The 17996-nt window shown below is 45.9% G+C and overlaps 1 protein-coding gene across 1 annotated transcript; it reads right to left on the bottom strand.

The window, feature by feature from the left end:
* Window positions 1-2904: 2904 nt before the first annotated feature.
* Window positions 2905-13523, bottom strand: LOC135907487 (calcium-activated chloride channel regulator 2-like). Its single transcript, XM_065439177.2, has 4 exons — window positions 13259-13523; window positions 9035-9208; window positions 4959-5255; window positions 2905-3801 (listed from the first exon to the last, which is right to left on the bottom strand). Exons 1-4 carry the CDS (start codon window positions 13485-13487, stop codon window positions 3128-3130), a joined length of 1374 nt encoding a protein of 457 aa, XP_065295249.1. The 5' UTR covers window positions 13488-13523; the 3' UTR covers window positions 2905-3127.
* Between the last annotated feature and the right edge of the window lie 4473 nt (window positions 13524-17996).

The raw sequence follows: 17996 nt of genomic DNA, 5'->3' as shown, positions 1-17996 counted from the left end.
TCCTGACATTTCCCGTGCTGACTTCGTTGTTTCTTTTTCCTGTCAGTAAACGCGGCTTGAAAGGACGCCGTTTTTGAGATCGTAAATAAATTCGAAGCAGCCGCGACGCAGGCTGCTTGTCAGGATACATCTATCAAACACGGTGGAAACGCGGGCAAAGGTGTATCGACGCGAAAGGCAGTAGTTTTGAATTTTCAGGCGAAGCTTGTATTACCTCACTCGTGTCGGCGTCGGTGTTGGTGTTGCCGTAGGAAAAAAGAAAAGACCCAAGCCACGCGAAAATGAAAATTTATTGTTAGGTTGCGATACCACCACGCTAACCGATTCAGCCATTGTGTTTCTTTTTTCTTTATTGCAAGGAAGTATAAGTAGTGTCAATCCAAAATAGTTAAATTATATTTGAACACACATTCATCATACGCGCCCTTTAAAGGGAGGTTTTATGTGCATGAAGAAATAGACGCAGCACAAGGCGCGATAGCCAATCACATGCGTCCCCTCTCTCCGGAGAAAGGAAAGGGTGTGATCGCGTGTTCGCTCGTCTCGGCGCCCGCCGTTTCCCGCCATTCAGGCCCGGCTGTAAGATGGGGAAGCTGCGTTTGGTTCGTACTGCGGAAGGGCAGGCTGCGTTGAAGGAACGTCAGCGCGTTGTGCATTCGGCTGAAGAACAGGTGGCGTTTGATAAATGCCGCCGGGAACTCGCTCGAGAAAGGGCTCGTCGTCGACACGCCAGCGTCGCCGTAAGGGAGCGCGAAGCCGAGGCGTTACGACAACGAAGAGCCCCGGATCCAGAGCTTCGCCTGCACCCCTCTTCACAGTAGTGGAAGGGCGGTCACATTTTTTTTTACTATGCAAATTTTGGGGAAAATTACAACGACATTGACATGAAAAATGCCGAAACAACGAATAATAATAATAATAATAATAATAATAATATTTATTGTTGCCATCTTACAATAATCGTACATCAGAAGGCAGGCCCGTCAAAGCCAAGGAAGTGGCTTGCGTGACTTGGCCCAGCATGTCGGCAGACAAAGTCAAAATGGCAACATGTACAGAAACTAAAAGCTCGTGAAGTTTATCACACAACAATGAAATAGAAAACTCAGCTGAAATCAGTGACAGAAGAAATACAAGAAACAAGAAAAGAGAAATGTAGTATTATCTTATAGTGCCTTCAACATTTTTTTCAAGGTTCGTTTCAAAGTCGCAGTAAATATTATGATCAGGTAGGTCATTGAATACTCTTGGGACATAAGCATACCTACTAGCTTTACCAAATCTTGTGTTGCAGTGCGGTACTATAAAACGCAATGTTTTCCGCAGTGCACGGGGAGCAATGTATTCCTGTTTGAAATCAGGGTTCCAAGAATGTTTTACCACAACTGTTTGAGTGAACAAAGTTTGAAATGACGGAAGACCCAGATGTATAAACAAGTTCACATTGTCGGCCGAGGAATAGTTATAAGCAATGGACTTCAACATATTTTTTAGAATTCTGTCAATTCGACAGAGACATCGAGATGAGCAAAACCCGAACAATGTAATGCCATAACGTAACACACTGTATGCTAAGGCGTGCATGATAGTGAGTTTTACAGACATCTGAACAATAGATTTAATGTTAAAAAGCAGCGAGGAAACACTTCTGAGCCTGCCGCAAAGATATGTCATGTGACCATTCCATGAGAGGTCACTGTCAAAGAAAACACCAAGGTATTTAATGGAGTTTACATATTCTACAGGGGCACACTGACACGATTGACAAGTACGACAGTGTAGAAACAAGGGTAAATTTGTAACCGTTGCTTTAAGTGGATTTCTAAAACATCATTTTTGTATTTTCTTTGTTTATTGACAAACAGTTGTTAGCAAACCAGGTCACTGCATCGTACACACTCTCTTGAAGTAACGCAATTGCTTTTGAATAACAGATATGTTTAGTTAAAAGGACAGTGTCATCTGCATACTGAAATATCATACACTTCGATACAGCTGAAGAAAAATCATTTATAAATATGTTAAAAAGAAGAGGAGGCAATATAGAGCCCTGAGGCACTCAAGCTTTCAAAGGTAGCTTGTTATTGATGAATAACTCGTTGTTTAAAGATATCACCTGCGAACGGCCGGAGAAATAGTTTTTTTAGGAACTGGTAAAATGGCCCCCTGAAACCGAGCAGGAATAGATTTTTTAAGCGGGAGTTCGTGGTTCACAGTACCGCATGCTTTAGAAGTATCGAGAAACAAAGCGCATGCAAACATGTTTTGTTCTAGAGCTGTGTTTAATTCGTCTCAAAATTCCTCGAGCAGAGCAATGGTGCCCCGTCCCGCGACAAAGCCGAACTGACGACTCGATATAACTGAAAACTTATCTAGAAATGACGTCATAATTTCTAAGAGAAATTTTTCTATTATTTGTGACATGGTAGGCAAGATCGAAATAGGTCGGTAACTGTCCACAATACCTTTCTTTCCTCCTTTAAATAATGGAGATATAATAGCCGTTTTTAATTCCGCTGGCATTGTAGCTGTCTCTAGGAATTCATTAAGTACGACAATAATAATAATAATAATAATAATAATAATAATAATATTTATTGTTGCCATCTTACAATAATCGTACATCAGAAGGCAGGCCCGTCAAAGCCAACGAAGTGGCTTGCGTGACTTGGCCCGGCATGTCGGCAAACAAAGTCAAAATGGCAACATGTACAGAAATGACAAGCTCGTGAAGTTCATCACACAAAATGAAATACAAATAATAATAAAAACACAAATAATAATAATAATAATAATAATAATAATAATAATAATAATAATAATAATAATAATAATAATAATAATAATAATAATAATAATAATAATAATAATAATAATAATAATAATAATAATAATAATAATAACAGAGTTAATTATTTCAGTACGAAGGTTACAAGACTAGCCCGACAGATACATTCACAACGAATTCCATTATCCTGCATGTAGTTAGATTGCGGGGTGGGGGGCGCAAGGCGGGCACTCACTCGAATTACACACACTCGAAGCGTGAGGCACTCTCACGTTATGGCACAGTCCAACATCGGGCACGTCTTTTGCGTCATTGCGATGCAACAAAAAAGATGTGCCGCTAGAACACGGTTAAAGCAGAATCACTGGCACACACGCGTTGATCCGTCCTTGGTCGGCCGGTCGCAAAATCGCACATTCTGCGCCTCTTTATGCTCCCTCGGAGTCGCACTCCCAGCACGGTGGCCACCACGGTCACTGCTGCGACCCCGCCTATCAAGGCCCACACCCACGGTGGCGGTAAACCGCGTGATTTCCGCGTACGATCCTCGGCAACGTTCGTCGTGGTAGCACTTTCCGTCGTAGTTCCAATTTCCGTAGTGGCTGCTTCCATTGGGGTTACTTCAGTTGGGGTTACTTCGGTTGTGGTTGCTTCATTTGTGGTTACTTCATTTGTGGTTACTTCCGTTGTGGTCGCCTCCGTTGTGGTGGTGGCCACTGTGGTCGTTACAGGAGGAGGCGCGTACAACACTTGTACGCAATTTGACGTCTTGGACTTCAGCCCATCGCTGTTTGTCACGCGAGCCGCCAGAAATGCCTTCCACTGGAAGGACCCGTCGGGTCTAGGTGTGGCCCATTTTGGGGAGAACGCTAAAGTGACTACGTGTTTGGTGCCGGCAGGTAGAGGGTCGAGACTGCCTTCGACGACGTCAGCGATCGTAATTTGTTCCTGCTGCTCGAAGTCCGAGTCTAGCTTTGCGTAGTCTTCGCTAACTCGAATTTCCACTGCAGAAGCTGCAAAATATACAGTACTCGAGGTCAAAAAAAGGTGCAAGGGGAGGAACGTTGCAGTATTATGCGCTTTGTGTCTTGCAAACAGGGATATACAAGTCAACGTAGAGAGCTGCCCCGTTTCGTTTGAGCATCTTGACATATTTAGAGCGCCGAAAACACCGAAACACACAGAATTTATTGTCACACAACAGTTAATGTCACAACATATGATGTTCTGCTGATTTTATCTCAGTAAAGTAGAACGGAAGTGGCGTTGAAGGTGGCCAGCCGCATGTACCGGGTGTTTGTACGAACACTTTCGAAAATTTTTATAAATTGCTTGTGGCGGATAGCACAATTCTAGTCCATGAGCTGGTGTACTCGAAGAGGCGCACATTACTTGCAAAATAAATTGAAATGTATAATCGACTAATTAACAAAAATTCACTAATCAAGCTTTGAACTAGCTACTTTATGACACATTGCAATTTACAAATTCTAGCCGGGGAGTTCGCAAGGCGGATCCGCTTGGAACGACCTCTCAGGGTGACACTAGTTTCGAGATTTTATTCCCCAAGCTTTGTGGAGAAAGGCATTGACGTCCCAGTTACTTTTGTGCCTCAATGCATAAAACGACGCTTTGGTAATAAAGTGGAGCGGCTGTGCATTTTTACCGCAAATTTCGATGATGCAGATCTCGTAAATGGTGTCATCCACGCATTTTTTTTTCACGTGGATATGCCTTGCAGTCTCACCCACTAAAATTTGTAAATTGCAATGTGTACCATAAGTTAAAGACCTAACTAGAGATTATTTGTTAATTTTTCGACCATGCATTTCAATTTCTCGTGCAAGTAATGTCCGCCTCTTGGAATAGGCCAGTCTATGGACTAGAATTCTTCTATCTGCCACATGCAATGCAAAATATTTTGAAGGTTCGCTGAAACACCCTGTATAGAATATCACCGCGCCGCAAGCTTGCGTGTTTGTTCCCTTCCCGCAACGTCGACAGCACCACACGATCCCAAGTGCAGCGGCGAACTAATTGCGAGCTTCACACTTCGATGACATCGCGGTTGAAATACACTCGTGGCAACTGAAAGGGACCACTCCGCTCAATCCAGTTTCCAGTTAAACGACGTGCAACGCCAAGAAGTTTCTGAGCGGCGGACGCTTACCATTTCCCGATGTTAGGTGAGCTCCGGGCCACGTCCACACGAGTTGCCCCTGCAACGTGCCGTTCGCTCCTGGGCGCAGTTCAACTACGGTGAGATCGCCGATGGCACCTGGGGGCACCTGACTCTGCACGATGTGTTCGGTCACCCGGAAGGACCCTCCAGGCGCCACCCTCTGGAATGCGCCTGCTGGCTCGGCACCCGCCGATGTCTGGTTTGCCTCTTCTTCGGTCGAGTCGTCGACTTCGAAGTCGTCGATCGAGTATGCGTAGTGCGGCTCGGCGTTTCGTCCCGATGTGTCTGCCAGGACGTTTATGTTATATTAGAGTCATATTTGTGCTCTTATTGGTCTTAGCTTTGTCATTTCAGAGAAAATTATCGAGTGTTTTCTTTTTCAGTGTTAACGGAATCCATAAATATCTCCTACGACAGATAGCCAGCTCTAATCCCTGAGGTGAATTTGGTATATGCATCATATTCACTCCTTATTAGATAGGCTGACAGCCCTACCTATGACAGCTGCGGCTGTGTTGAAACAATCGCACATCTTTTGTGTATCCGCGCATGCCATGGTGTGGAGAGACAACGGCTGTGTACTATGCTAGAGATGGTGACCACTGTGAGGGCAAAAGACGTTAAGACAGTAACGTAAGCGTTTAAGGCAACTAGAGGGCTGGTTCGCTTGATGCGCGGTCTACCTGCCTGCGAGATAGCTTGTGATGAGACGTGCGGGGATTTCTGCTTCCCTACTCATATTTCTTCTTTCATATCTCTTTGAATCTCTGTTTCCTTTTCCTCCATTCAGTATATATATATATATATATATCTCTTGAGCTCGATAACTTGGAACAATCCAACTCAATAAAAAGGGGTAGAAAATTAAAAATGCGTAATTGGCTGCCTAACAAGATTGCAGTAATCACCATTTCAACGAATTACTTTACGGCGCATACTGTAATCTACGAATAGAAGCCAGTGAGCTCTCAAGGCACATCCACTTAGATTGAATTTTAAAACTGTGTTTCTTTGCCCCATTGTAGGGCAGTAAACCGGACGCCCGTCTGATTGACCTCCCTGCTTGTTTTCCTCTTGCATTCTCTCTTTATTGAAACTAGCGCCCGTTTTGAGGTAAGCGTCGTCAAACTTGCGAATGAAATGTTTTTTTCCTCTTCATTATTTAAAACAAGCCTTTTTAATGCATTACAGTACAAAAATAGCCAATGTAATTTTTTCGTACATTTTGGAAAATAATACATAAAAACTGGTGTTATTCTTAGAACTTGTTCCACGAACTTGTTCCCTATTGTGAATTCACTGGCTACAATTCATGACTTGCAATATGGGCTATAATCAGTTATACAGTTATAGCGAAGTTCTGTTAGTTTTCCGATTACGCATTCGGATATTTTCGTGCAAATAATGTCTGCTTACAAGTACAGAACGAGGACAGAAGGGAGACGACACCACAGCGCATTGTGATGTCGTTTTCCCTTCTGTCCTTGTTCGCTGGCGGTAAATATGCTTTCCAAGTCAGTTTACTAACACGCACAACAAATGGCAGTGCTGAATGCTAGCTTCTTTGAGCAATTCAGGTCGAAGAGTATAATTGTGCTTTCAGGCACACTCCCTCTTAAGCGACAGTATTGTGCCGCCTCTGGTTCAGGGTGGCATTTACAAAGCCCTATTCGTTCTGCATTATAATGGGGGATACGCCCATGTGAGACTCTTGTGGAACTATAGAACCGATTGAACACATCTTATGTCTCTGTCCCTAATGCAACGTCAAGCGTGAAATTCTCCGGACAGCATTGAACCAGCTGGACTCTAGACCATTTTCGGAAACTAAGGTCCTTGGACCATGACAGTATACGTCGATGGCACAGAAAGCCACGAAAGCGTTGTTGCAGTGCCTCAGTTCGACATCTCTTGGCGACCGTGTGTAGACTCGATGCGAAGCTTCAAACGTGCGGGAAATTGTGCTCTCTCTATCTTTTCTTTTTCTCTCTTTTCATCCCTATTCCCCTTTCAAAGTGCAGGGTAGCAAACGGGACGTGCGTCTGGTTAACTTCCCGGCCTTTTCGCTCTTCTATTTCTCTCTCACTCTTTCTCTCTCTCGCACAGGTGACTTCTTTGAAAATTGTGTTATGCCGAGTACAAGGGGTGGACCGGATGGCTGGATCAGTATGCAGAAAAGTGCGGCTCGGTTGAGCTGCAACGAATCGCGCCACTATATAGCAACTCGTCCGCAACGTCCTTGCGTGCGGCGTGATTCGGTGGCACTGAGACACGATGTAGCCTCTGTACTGAGCTCACATTAATAGGGTGTAATGCACTCCTTGGGTACTTATGTGAGCGAACTTTATATTCCCCTGCGTTTTATCTGCTATATGACCTTTTTGCGATCTTTGTTTCATGCATTTACTACCTCAGCTGACTTTTCGTTCCAGCGCGTGTTTTATTTGATCTCAGCTGTGAGCTGTCCTTGCTGCATTTATGTCCCCTGGCTTCAGGTTTGCAGTCCTGTCAAATCAGGATGCACAGTGAGCGGCAGCATAGATGACCGAGCGATACTGGAGCAACTGCCGAAACGTCACAAGATTTCGCTCCCACGTGACCACCTTCTGCGTTTAATGGCGTAATGAGCAGAACGCCTTGGGAAACGAAATCGAAAGTGCTTCGTAGCGTAGCTATTGCATATCATAAATTTGGAGTGCTCTGAGGATCGCCAGTATGGTATGGTTCTGAAGTTGAGCACCTTCAATCACCACGAAAGATCAAAAGTTCAAAATGTTACGTCACTACTCCGTTAAGGTGGCTAGATGCGTAGTGTAATTCTGCGATATGCCCCTTTCAAAATGCTGTGTATTGCCTGCTTGAGCGATTGCCTAAAACACATGTCTATTTATTTATGCAGTTGTTTTGCTCGTAGCCGTAGCAGCCTTTCAATGTTCGTTGTAACAGCTTTATGATTTTTGCGTCGGCTCAAGCGTAGCATTATTTATAAAAAAATATAATAGATACTGCAATAATGTTGCCCTTCTTTTGATTCTATCCATTTTCTGTTGGGTCGCTGTACTCCTTTTCTGTTGCAGCGTCGTCCTGCTAGCTAACCTATTCTTACGAGCTGGTTGAAGGCCTCCTGCAATAACGTTCACGCACCTCTTCTCAGACAGACCAGTGTCGTTTCGCTTCGTCACCGAAGTAGAGGTTTATACCCTACTTATCCTTTAAGAATACAAAATATTTAGCGGGCATACTTACACTTCTTTGAACGCTTTACCAGTGATTCTTAGAAAAACTATCGGCAAGCTTTGTTCGTTTACGTCAACTACGAATTGCCTTTGCCTGAAACAAAAAGAAAATCGGAAAGTGAGCTGGAAGGAAGCGTTTGCCTCAGTTGAACGCGTCATAGAACCCTCTAAGTGACACCCCAGGTATGATTTAGCCAAATGAAAACATACAGAATGTGGTAGATATTCATCTGCAGGAGGTAATCAAGCAAAAAGAAAAAGCACTAGCGCCTGTAGGATAAGTTGCTAGCTGACACACTTTCCATTCGCTTAGAGCCATCTGAGATATCCTGAGTGTTAGCTGCCGTTTTATTCGTGTGCTTTTTTTTATAAGTAGCTATAGGAACTAAATCGCACTATAGCTTGTTCTTGCATTGAAACATTGAAAATTTTCGCCGAAGGGCGAAATTACAACCGTAGCCACGGTAGCACAACGCCTTTAATTGAGTGCTACAGATTTTCACCGTGGGCGTGTGCGACTAGCGAGCCCTTTTCAATTGAATTTCATGCAAAGATTTGTATTAGTAAGTATGATTACCCGCCTAATATTGCGGTTATTCCTTATCGGCAGACCCTTAATCTTTGCTTGCTGATCATGAGAACCAGCTAACCTCAATCCTCCTGGTAATGTCAGAAGCGTGCCTTGGAGTACGTAAGTGGAAAGAAGACGTGAAAGTCATCTTTCCGATACAACTGAGTCAAAATCGGTTTCGTCGATTTAACGCACAATATCGCTCTAGCTCGCTTTTCGAAAAGGATTGCGGTAATGCATGCATTAGCGCTGCTCACCAGATTCCAATGTAAACACAGGGTTGCTGAAGAAGCTGCCAGAAACAATCTTCGGAACGCTTAGTCGAGCCCGGTGATCGCTCGAAACGTGAGCCACTACAGTGTACCTCCCTTTGCCCGTGAACTGGACGAAGTATCCGCTGTAAGTGCCATCATTGGCCTCGATGTCGGGATCTGGAAAAGATCCAATATAATAGCACATGAGAAATGACCGGTCAGCGACAGCGCACTATTTCTATAAGTGAGCTCGATATGTAGTGGTGGATAATCGAGATTACTTATAGAAGTGTTCAGTAGAACACTTATAGAATAGCGGTAACGAGAGCGGCTTTGTGCATCGGGCGCAGGCCACGCATCGCTGCGTGTCTGTCATACGTTAAAAGACGTAGCTTCCGGACGTGAGGTACAACTGCGGTTTCAGTAATTGAATTCATCGTTTATCGTTAACTTGGTCACTTTACGGTTAACTTTTCGGCAGAGGTATTATAAATGTTCCGTAACGGCGGATGGGCTTTATATAGTAACCTTCGTCGCAATACAGATGCCCATTGTGATGAGATCACCTGGAATTCGAAAATAAAATAATAAACGGCGACCTCAGGAGAGCATCTGAGATTATGATGCCACGGGCGGCGTAGTGTCTCCAGGGCACTGAAAGGTCAGCGAAGGGGGTGGGTGGGGGGCGGGAGTAGGGCTCAAAACTGGAGCAACTGTGACCCGCGGGTTGGGACCGCTGAGGCCGGAACGTGTTGGCGATGTTCGCATGCAAGATAGCCTGTCCGCAATAGCGGAATGCCGATCTTATACAAGCGCACTCCATGTGCGCGGAGGCCTTGGGCCCCTTAACCCACGAGCAGTTTGGGTTCTAGGTATTGCGTCCCCGTTGTCCTTTGGTGCCCTGGAGCGGCGGTCAAAGTGCAATGAAAATGACCCGCTGTTTGTACTTTGTACCTGCGCAAATTCTCCCTTTACTTCACCGCAATATATTTTGAATGGTTTGTCACATTACATTGTTGTATTGCGAAGAAGCCATTTAAAAAACGTGGGTGAGATTCTTGCTGATTTTCCATTAGCTGCACGCGACCCGCCGTGGTGGCGCAGTGGCTTTGGTATTGCGCTGCTAAAGCCCAAGGGCGCCAGGTCAAATCCAGGTCGCGGCGTAACCTTTCCTAATTAAGCGGGACTTTCCTGAGCATTAACTTAGCATTATGAGGCGGTCAGCATGGTGCGGAACGCGTTATGCGGGTAATGATGCGCGGTAATGATGTATTATGCGTTATTTGTTTATATGTGCGTGAAAAGTACGAGCAGATAGATTAATAAATTCACATTGCCGATCCCGAAAATTCTGCGCCATGCCGACCGCCATCTAATGCTACGCATACATTCCACAGTTCCCGTTAAGGAGGAAAAGCTCCAACCTCGCCGCTCCGCTACGGGTCGTCCACAGGGCCCGCGACGCGGTGGTCAGGCCCCTCCGTCCCGACGTGGGAGCGGCCAGCAGCGGCTCCTCCCTCGTGATGGGGTTTTCGAGTCGCTCCTCAGGACCTAAACAAAGTTCATTGCCTGCCTGCCCGTTCAGGAGATGTCCCGCTTAATTTGTCTGAGCGATGCCCGGCGCGGCATAACCAAGGCGTTAATGCCGTCACAGCCCGTGGAGGAGGAACGGCTTCGCGTGCGTGCGTAATTTACACACGGGTGCCTCATCGCCTCGTTTCGGGTCTCCTGTAGCCACTTTCCATCCTAACTGATCGGGTCTGTACCAGGGCGTCGTATACTGCTTGCCATCTCCAGTTTAATAAAATGGCCAGGCTTAGCTTGGTTAAGCCAAGAATGCGTTGCATATTGCGCGGCCGCGCGCCCCCGCCAGTTGGGGCCCAGCTTTTCCTCCGTGACGTGGATGGATGGATGGATGTTATGAGCGTCCCCTTTGGAACGGGGCGGTGGGTTGCGCCACCAAGCTCTTGCTACTATACTGCCTAATATTCTACCTAGGTTAAACAATGAAAAAAGAAAAAAAAAACCACTATGAACTACCACGCCCAAATTTTCTGATCCCCTATTGCGAACTGTGCTTTTGTACGTCTCCGTCTTTTGTCGTTTCCCTACTTTTCTTCCACCAATTCTCCAGTCGCCTCTTACTAATGTCTATTGCGGACATGTTCGCTTTACCACTGCTCCCTCTGAACCCAAGGGCTTCAAGGAGGCCAGTGGTGCCTAAATCGACCGCTGCGTAGACGTCTTCACATTCTAATAAAACATGCTCCGTAGTTTCCATAGCTTTACCACAGCAAGCACATGCACACAGCACATGCACACAGCAAGCACGTCACGCGCCGGCGCAGCGCCCCTAGCGGGAGGAGCGGGAGTTAGGTGGTGGCTGCGGCCGCGCGCGACCGCGCGAGTTGGGGCCCAGCTTTTCCTCCGGCTGTCGTGACGTCACGTCACGTGGTTGCGCTCAAGGTCAATGGTGGCTGCCCGGCCGCGCCCAAGGGCTGAACTGAGTGATTGCAATATGCAACGCATAATAGACTTAGCTATTTATGGCCTATAGGTAGAACGCCTCCTCCCTACATATGGCCAGAGTCCTTCCATGTTTTTTTGAAAAAAAGTGGAAGGACTCTGATATGGCATATCGGGAACGGCGAGGGGGGACAGGCTCGTAGAATGTCTTGCGCCGGCGTGCCTATTGTCATCGCGGACCATGGGTTGTTTGTCACTGGACTCCGAATAGCAGCTATCAGCTGCCGTACAGTGGGTGCAAACTGCGCGTTCTCGCCCTGTACTGGGAAAGGGGTTTTCTGGCTTCACACGAAAATTTTCCGCCAACCTAACAGATAATGCTACTCATTAAAGTTTATTTGCATTCTACTCCCAATGATCGTACCCCATTGCTTTGGCTCTTTCTAGCTGTGCAATAACCGCATAAAACCTAACCCCATCACATACGTGGCTACATTTCCGGGGTACAGGCACTACCGAAAACCTAAGCATTTTATCATCATCACTAGACAATAAACGATAATAGGAGACCTGTAGTTGATTTCGTATTCGAAGCACGCAGTGGTCATCTGGTCTTCGTCGCTGATAACAACATGAACGCCAACCTCTCCGGTCTCAGAAGCTTTGGAAAATTCCTTGCTATGTTTGCTATGTATGTATTCACTTTGGGTTCGCGAAAACTCTCGCTGTATATTGCGTATTATTTCTTCATAAATGCAACAGTTGTTGAATGATAAATTTTTTATGCTTAGAACTTGTACAGTTGTTCTACAAACATGGCGTTTTTTTATTGCTGGCCTGTAAGTTGATGCTTCACTTTGTTATTTCTTTCTATATCTGGAGTTTTCGTACACAAATGATGTCTTAACAAAAAAGAAATTTTCCCAACAATAGACGCAATTCAGCAATTGTTCTCAACGCAAATAACTTATTCGAAATTAGTTGAGTGCATCATGAGCAGACTTACTTCTGCGTTGTGTAATATTTAGTTGAGAAATCTGGGGCTATGACATCCACGACGTTGCTTCGAGTGACATTCTATAATATCTATTAGAAAGTTCCGTGCAACAAAAGAACGTTTCTAACGCATTGTGGTGAATTACAGCGCCGCAAGGCTCCGTCGTTAGCGTTGCAGTTCCAGTCTGCGTATACCGATACTGCGGCTTACGTCTACGCATACGCTCGGCTACAGCCTATGTACTCAGTACAAGCTCCGCCCACAAAACCGCACTGCATCCACCCTCTTCGCCTTCGAGCCTACACTGTAACAATAATAAAGGCAGCTTTCGTGCTTTGACCATTTTGACAAAGTTAACCAGCCTTTCTCCTGCACTGACCCCACTATTTTTTTCCACTTGGCGATTCAGGAGTGGCATCTCTCGCCGAGGTCAGCAGCTGGTATAGTCAAGATAGATATTTCAGAAGCACTGAACCAATTTCTATCGCTGACCAAGAGACCGCTGAAACATCAACGCAAGAATGTTCCTGGTAAAAAAAATTCAGTGGGTTTAGGTGGAAAAACCACGATGTGATTAAAGGCACGCCGTAGTGGGTGACTCCAGATTATTTGAGCCTCTGGGGTTCTTTAACGTGCAGCCAATCCACGGTGCATTCGTCAGTTTGTCACCTACTACACTACATCTACGCTAAGGCAAACAGTTCAAACTGTTGTTACTCTGCATCAGAAGCATGAATACGAGAGAAGCAGAGCTTGAATCGCACCGTGGCCGTCGTCACGAAGTGGTACCGTAGACTTGTGTGGTGGGTTCGGGCCGGTGACCTCAGCAACGACCGTGGCGCCGAGGACAACGTTCGCACCTTTACTCACGTCGGCGTAGATGATCGCTTCACCAGGTTTCCGAACTTCCGGGCTTTCCATTCGGCACGTGACCCGAATGGGTTCGTCCTTGGGGTCCCTGCCTTGGGACGTGATTCGGACGTTCACCTCCATCAAGCGCGAACCGGAGCTGTGTACGCGAAGCGTCCACTCACCGGACTAAATAAATAAATAACCAATTAAATAAATGAATGAGTCAGTCAGTGAACGAATGAATTACACAATCAAGAACATACAGAACTCTAAAGTTAGAAATCAAAGCGCCCCAAATACATTGCACTCCATTTCAACTTTGCTATCGCGGTGCCGAATATGACAGTTGTAGCTAGTTGTATGATTTCTTTTTTCGTAGTTATGAGGTACGGGTCTCACTTAAGGCTGAAAATAGAAAGCGTTCGTGGCTTGTGTGCGCACACGAGCTATGGTCACGTGCTGTTCCTTTGTATCACTTAAGGTGGTTGGGCCTGTTCTGCACGAACAGAGTGCTAGGTCTCGCAAACTACGCAGAAAGAGAAAAAATAAACTTGTGTTCCTGTTTTTTTTTGTGTGTGTGTATTGTGACAGACGCTGCAATCACTAGCACTGCGTTTCGCATTGGTAATCACTTTGACCCCCAGTCGCTGTGTTCGCTGTACAGAGAAAGGTGGTACATTACCTGCGCCGGGCTGGGTACGACGATTTTCTTCGTTCCCGCGTCGCCGTGCACTGTGCACTTGTGGCATTCTTTGCCGCTGGGATCGATGAGGGTCACTGTCATGTTAGCGACCTCACGGCTCACTCGTTCGACGGTGACGACAGTGTTGTTTCCCAAAGGAGGTTCGAGCACGAACTTTTCCTCTAACGTGCCCGTAAAAGCCTTTTCGACGTCAGTGAGCTGTTGATAAAAGAACAAAGCGGCTGCCTGATCGCACTGTTGCGGTGCAGAATAGGGGACACGGAAGAAAGGAAGGAAAACTTTATTTGGTCCTGCAAGTAGTGATAATCAACCACTAAGCGGGCCGCTCCCACGTCGGGACCAGGAGGTCAAGCCTCAAGGCCACGTCGTGAGCCTGCTGAACAGCGGGCCAAGCAATAAAACTTTTAAAAGGAAACAAACCACGTGTTGTCTCCCATAGGGCAGTCTTGTTCACTGTGGTGGTTGAACCACCATATTCTTTGCCATGATCACCCCTGACCAGAGGAGTTTTCGTCAGCCACTCGATGTCACCGTTGGGTTTTATGGAACGTTCAATATCCGGGCTCCATTTGGACTTTAAATGCGGTCGTTCAGGATGGTGTTATTGTAGTGGCAGAGGACGGGAACGCGGCAATCGGGGCCGCGATTTTGTAGCGATTCCGTCCGCTCGATCTTATTCAACTATCCGCCGTGGTGGCTTAGGGGCTATGGCGTAACGCGGCTAAGCAAAAGGTTGCGGGTACGTTTTCCGGCCAGACCGGCCGCATTTCGAAGGAGGCGGAATGCAGAAATGCTCGTGTGCCGTGCAGCTGGCGCACTTTAAAGTACCCCAGGTGCTCATAATCAAGATTCCACAACTGCAGCGTGCCTCATTATCATATCGTCGTTTTGGCCCGTAAAACCCCCAAGTAAACGCGCGAAAGAAAAAAAAAGATAGCTTAGCGTTAGCTCAGCTATTCTTACCCTACCCCCTGTGCAGGGTATCAGACTGTATATCTATATTCCGGTTAACCCTCCTCCCTTTTGCATCTCATTTATCTCTCTTTGTCTCTCTTTGATTTCATGTTGTTTTTTCGCATCGCTGATTAGTTCAACAAGTTGTTGCACACACAGATATCTACGTCACCATTTATGTCATGGCTGGAATTCCTAATCTCCTAATTTTCGGAATGTGCTGTGACGGTGACGTTTACCTTGTGGTAGCGGACCTGGGGCCGTATAACGTAAAACTATTCCAATATGTTTTTATTCCAATCTCCTGACGTCAAATTTGCGTTACCGCGGACGCTAACATCGGGCGGTCACCCGCAGGGTTGTATGAAAAGACTAATCAAACGCCCCCCTCGTTCATAGGAGGTCACTTTTGTTTGCTTTAAAAACGAATAACATTGCCTGCACTGAGCGGCTTGTCTTATCTAATTGGCTCACAAGAGACGAGGAGCATGCTCAAGGGGCGAGGGATTCGATAAGGCCGAGTCACTGCACTGAATATCGATAACAGGACGAAGAGGCTGGTGCCGACCTCTGTGATAGGTCCGCTTTCTCTTACTTAGCTTTCGGTGGCTCGTCGACAATCGCGGTGGCATGCAACGCAAGCTTAAAAATGACACTAAAACGGATCCTCAGCAAAGAAGAGTTGGCAGAACGAGGTCGTAAACGTGCCGAAAGTTCTCGAAAACGTTACACGGCGATGCAAAAACTTTTATTACACGCAATAAAGCCATGCTCTCCGGCAGGGGCGAGTAGCCAGTGTAGGAGCGATAGGCGGCAGCCATCTTTTATCCCTTTCGGAACGGGGCAGCCTGCGGCTATTCAGAAGAAAATTCAGTTTTGTTCGGCATAATAATGCATCTTTAATGCCTACGCGTCACTTTGACGCGGTAAGTTTTTGCGGTTTTGTGACGTCGCGTGAGAGGCAGGTGAAGTGAGTGCGGCGGAAAAGCTTCCGACAAATAGCCGAGGGCTAATGGCAACAAGGCGTCGAATCAGAAATAACTATTTTTGTTTTGTTTGGTCAAATTATGCATAATCAGAGTGTACACGTCATATCAGATTGGGAGCTATCGCCGTTTTCGTGGCGTCGCGTGACAGACAGGTGAAATGGGGGTGGTCCAAAAAACATATTGACCAATCGCGGTGGGCTGATTGCAGAGTTGGAATAGAAAAGTTTGGAATAGTTTTACGTTATAGCGCCCCTGTATATCTAAAATTTCACTCTGCATTCCTCCATGTGCTATAATATTTACAAATGCGCACGTTTTCATGTCTCTAAAGGCAAATGATGCCCCTTGCTGGAAATAACGGCAAGAGTTATGCGGGGTTTCATGTTTTAGGTGACCTCCCGCTCATCTGGACTGGCTATACTGTCGACGTCAATGAAGTTTGCAGGGGCGATACTTACTTAACATCGGCGCCATGCGTCATGTTATCCGGGCCGTAAAATAACAGATCTCGACGAATTTACGTATTTCCTTTGATTCACGAATATGGAGTGTCGAGAAATGTTCCACATTTAACGCAATTATATTCCAAGGTTCTGTAGACCTCGTCGAAAGGATTCCGAGGTGGTGAAATAATCGTCTGTGAACGTTCTAGTGGGTACTAGTGCTTACAGAGTAATCAAATCGTAATTCTGTGTACAGTGACCCGATCAAAGCTCGAGAACAAGTTAATTATTTGTTGCAGGAATTGCCAGGGAGGGGAAAGACTATTCCTTAAATCATGGCTTAGGTATCCCGGCGCGTCCAACATCGCGTCAAATGATGGTAATGCCTTCAGTAAAGTGGTCGTGGGTGCTTATAGGGGGAGTCCAAACCCACTGCCGAGCCGTGATTGCCACTGAGTAGCCGATAGAGATCTCGAAGGCTATGTTTTTGCTAATTGCGAGCACCAGAAGCAATCGCACATCCGGAATCTCGTCATAGACCCCACTACGCTGTAGACACCACCTATGCTGTGCCCACAGAGGTACAATGGAGCCTCATTTGGCCAAGCAGAGCGTTCGTTCACTCACACGCAGCATGTCACTACTGGACAGCACTAGCAAAAAGTGTCGCGCACGCCAACTGCATGCAGGGTGACTGAAGGGTATATTGTTGGCTTCTCTAACTGTTGCTCTGTTTGATGTAGCCTGTCGGTTTAACATTGCACAAGGCCTTGTGCAAGGACATTCATGCTAAAAACAATTACGTACTAATGCGTAGGACAGATAATCGGAGATCTATTAGAGTTACCGAATAGGTGCCACGAGAAGGGAAGCGCGGTCGAAGACGGCAGGAAACTATGTGGTGTGAAAAAAATGAGGAAATTTGCAGGCCTAGGAGAGCATCAGCTAGCGCAAAACAGGTGTCATTGGAGATCGACGGAACAGACCATCCTGCAGTGCATATAAGATGGGTTGATGACAATGACGATTATGATTTCCATTATTTAGGGCTTATTTACTTATTCATTTATTTATTTATTTATTTGCTGATACTGCAGGCCCTTTCTGGGCTCATGGAGGAGTGAGTTACACAATTAGTTACAATTACTTCGTGAGGAGTAACAAAAATGAATTTCAGAAAAATTTGAAGCAAATCTGAACGCAGGAACGTAACCAAGTATGCAAGATTAGGAATTTCTGATACGTGCTAAATACACTTCACAAAGCATTCAAGTGTAAAATAGTTTACACATGTGTCAGATAGCATAGTCTTATAAAAAAGGAATACCTGCGGGAGCAAGGAGCATTTATGAGAGTTCATACGACTAATGGGGTGTTGAATGGTCTTATTGTGATTAGACCTGGTCGAAGTGTTTAAAAGGGTAAGTAGTGGGAACGGGCAATTCTGTGCCATCCTCGGCGACAAAGTGCGCCGGTTGCCTAGACACGTGTAAAAACACATGCCTGTTTAAATGATACCGTGTCGTGTGGGACCACGTGACGTTATAAAACGGTGCCGTGA

This window comes from Dermacentor albipictus, chromosome 7, assembly GCF_038994185.2.
Source record: "Dermacentor albipictus isolate Rhodes 1998 colony chromosome 7, USDA_Dalb.pri_finalv2, whole genome shotgun sequence".
Lineage (NCBI taxonomy): Eukaryota > Metazoa > Arthropoda > Arachnida > Ixodida > Ixodidae > Dermacentor > Dermacentor albipictus.
This window is presented reverse-complemented; position numbering and strand designations above follow the sequence as displayed.

Bases quoted from the DNA above. Each gene is read 5' to 3' on its own strand.
- LOC135907487 (XM_065439177.2), bottom strand. From the start codon at position 13,487: ATGGAGGTGAACGTCCGAATCACGTCCCAAGGCAGGGACCCCAAGGAC. The intron at 9,209-13,258 runs GTGCGATTCAAG...GATCTTTTCCAG, and splicing joins ACTTCGTGACGACGGCCACG to ATCCCGACATCGAGGCCAAT. The intron at 3,802-4,958 runs GTAAGCGTCCGC...TATATTTTGCAG, and splicing joins TCACCTAACATCGGGAAATG to CTTCTGCAGTGGAAATTCGA.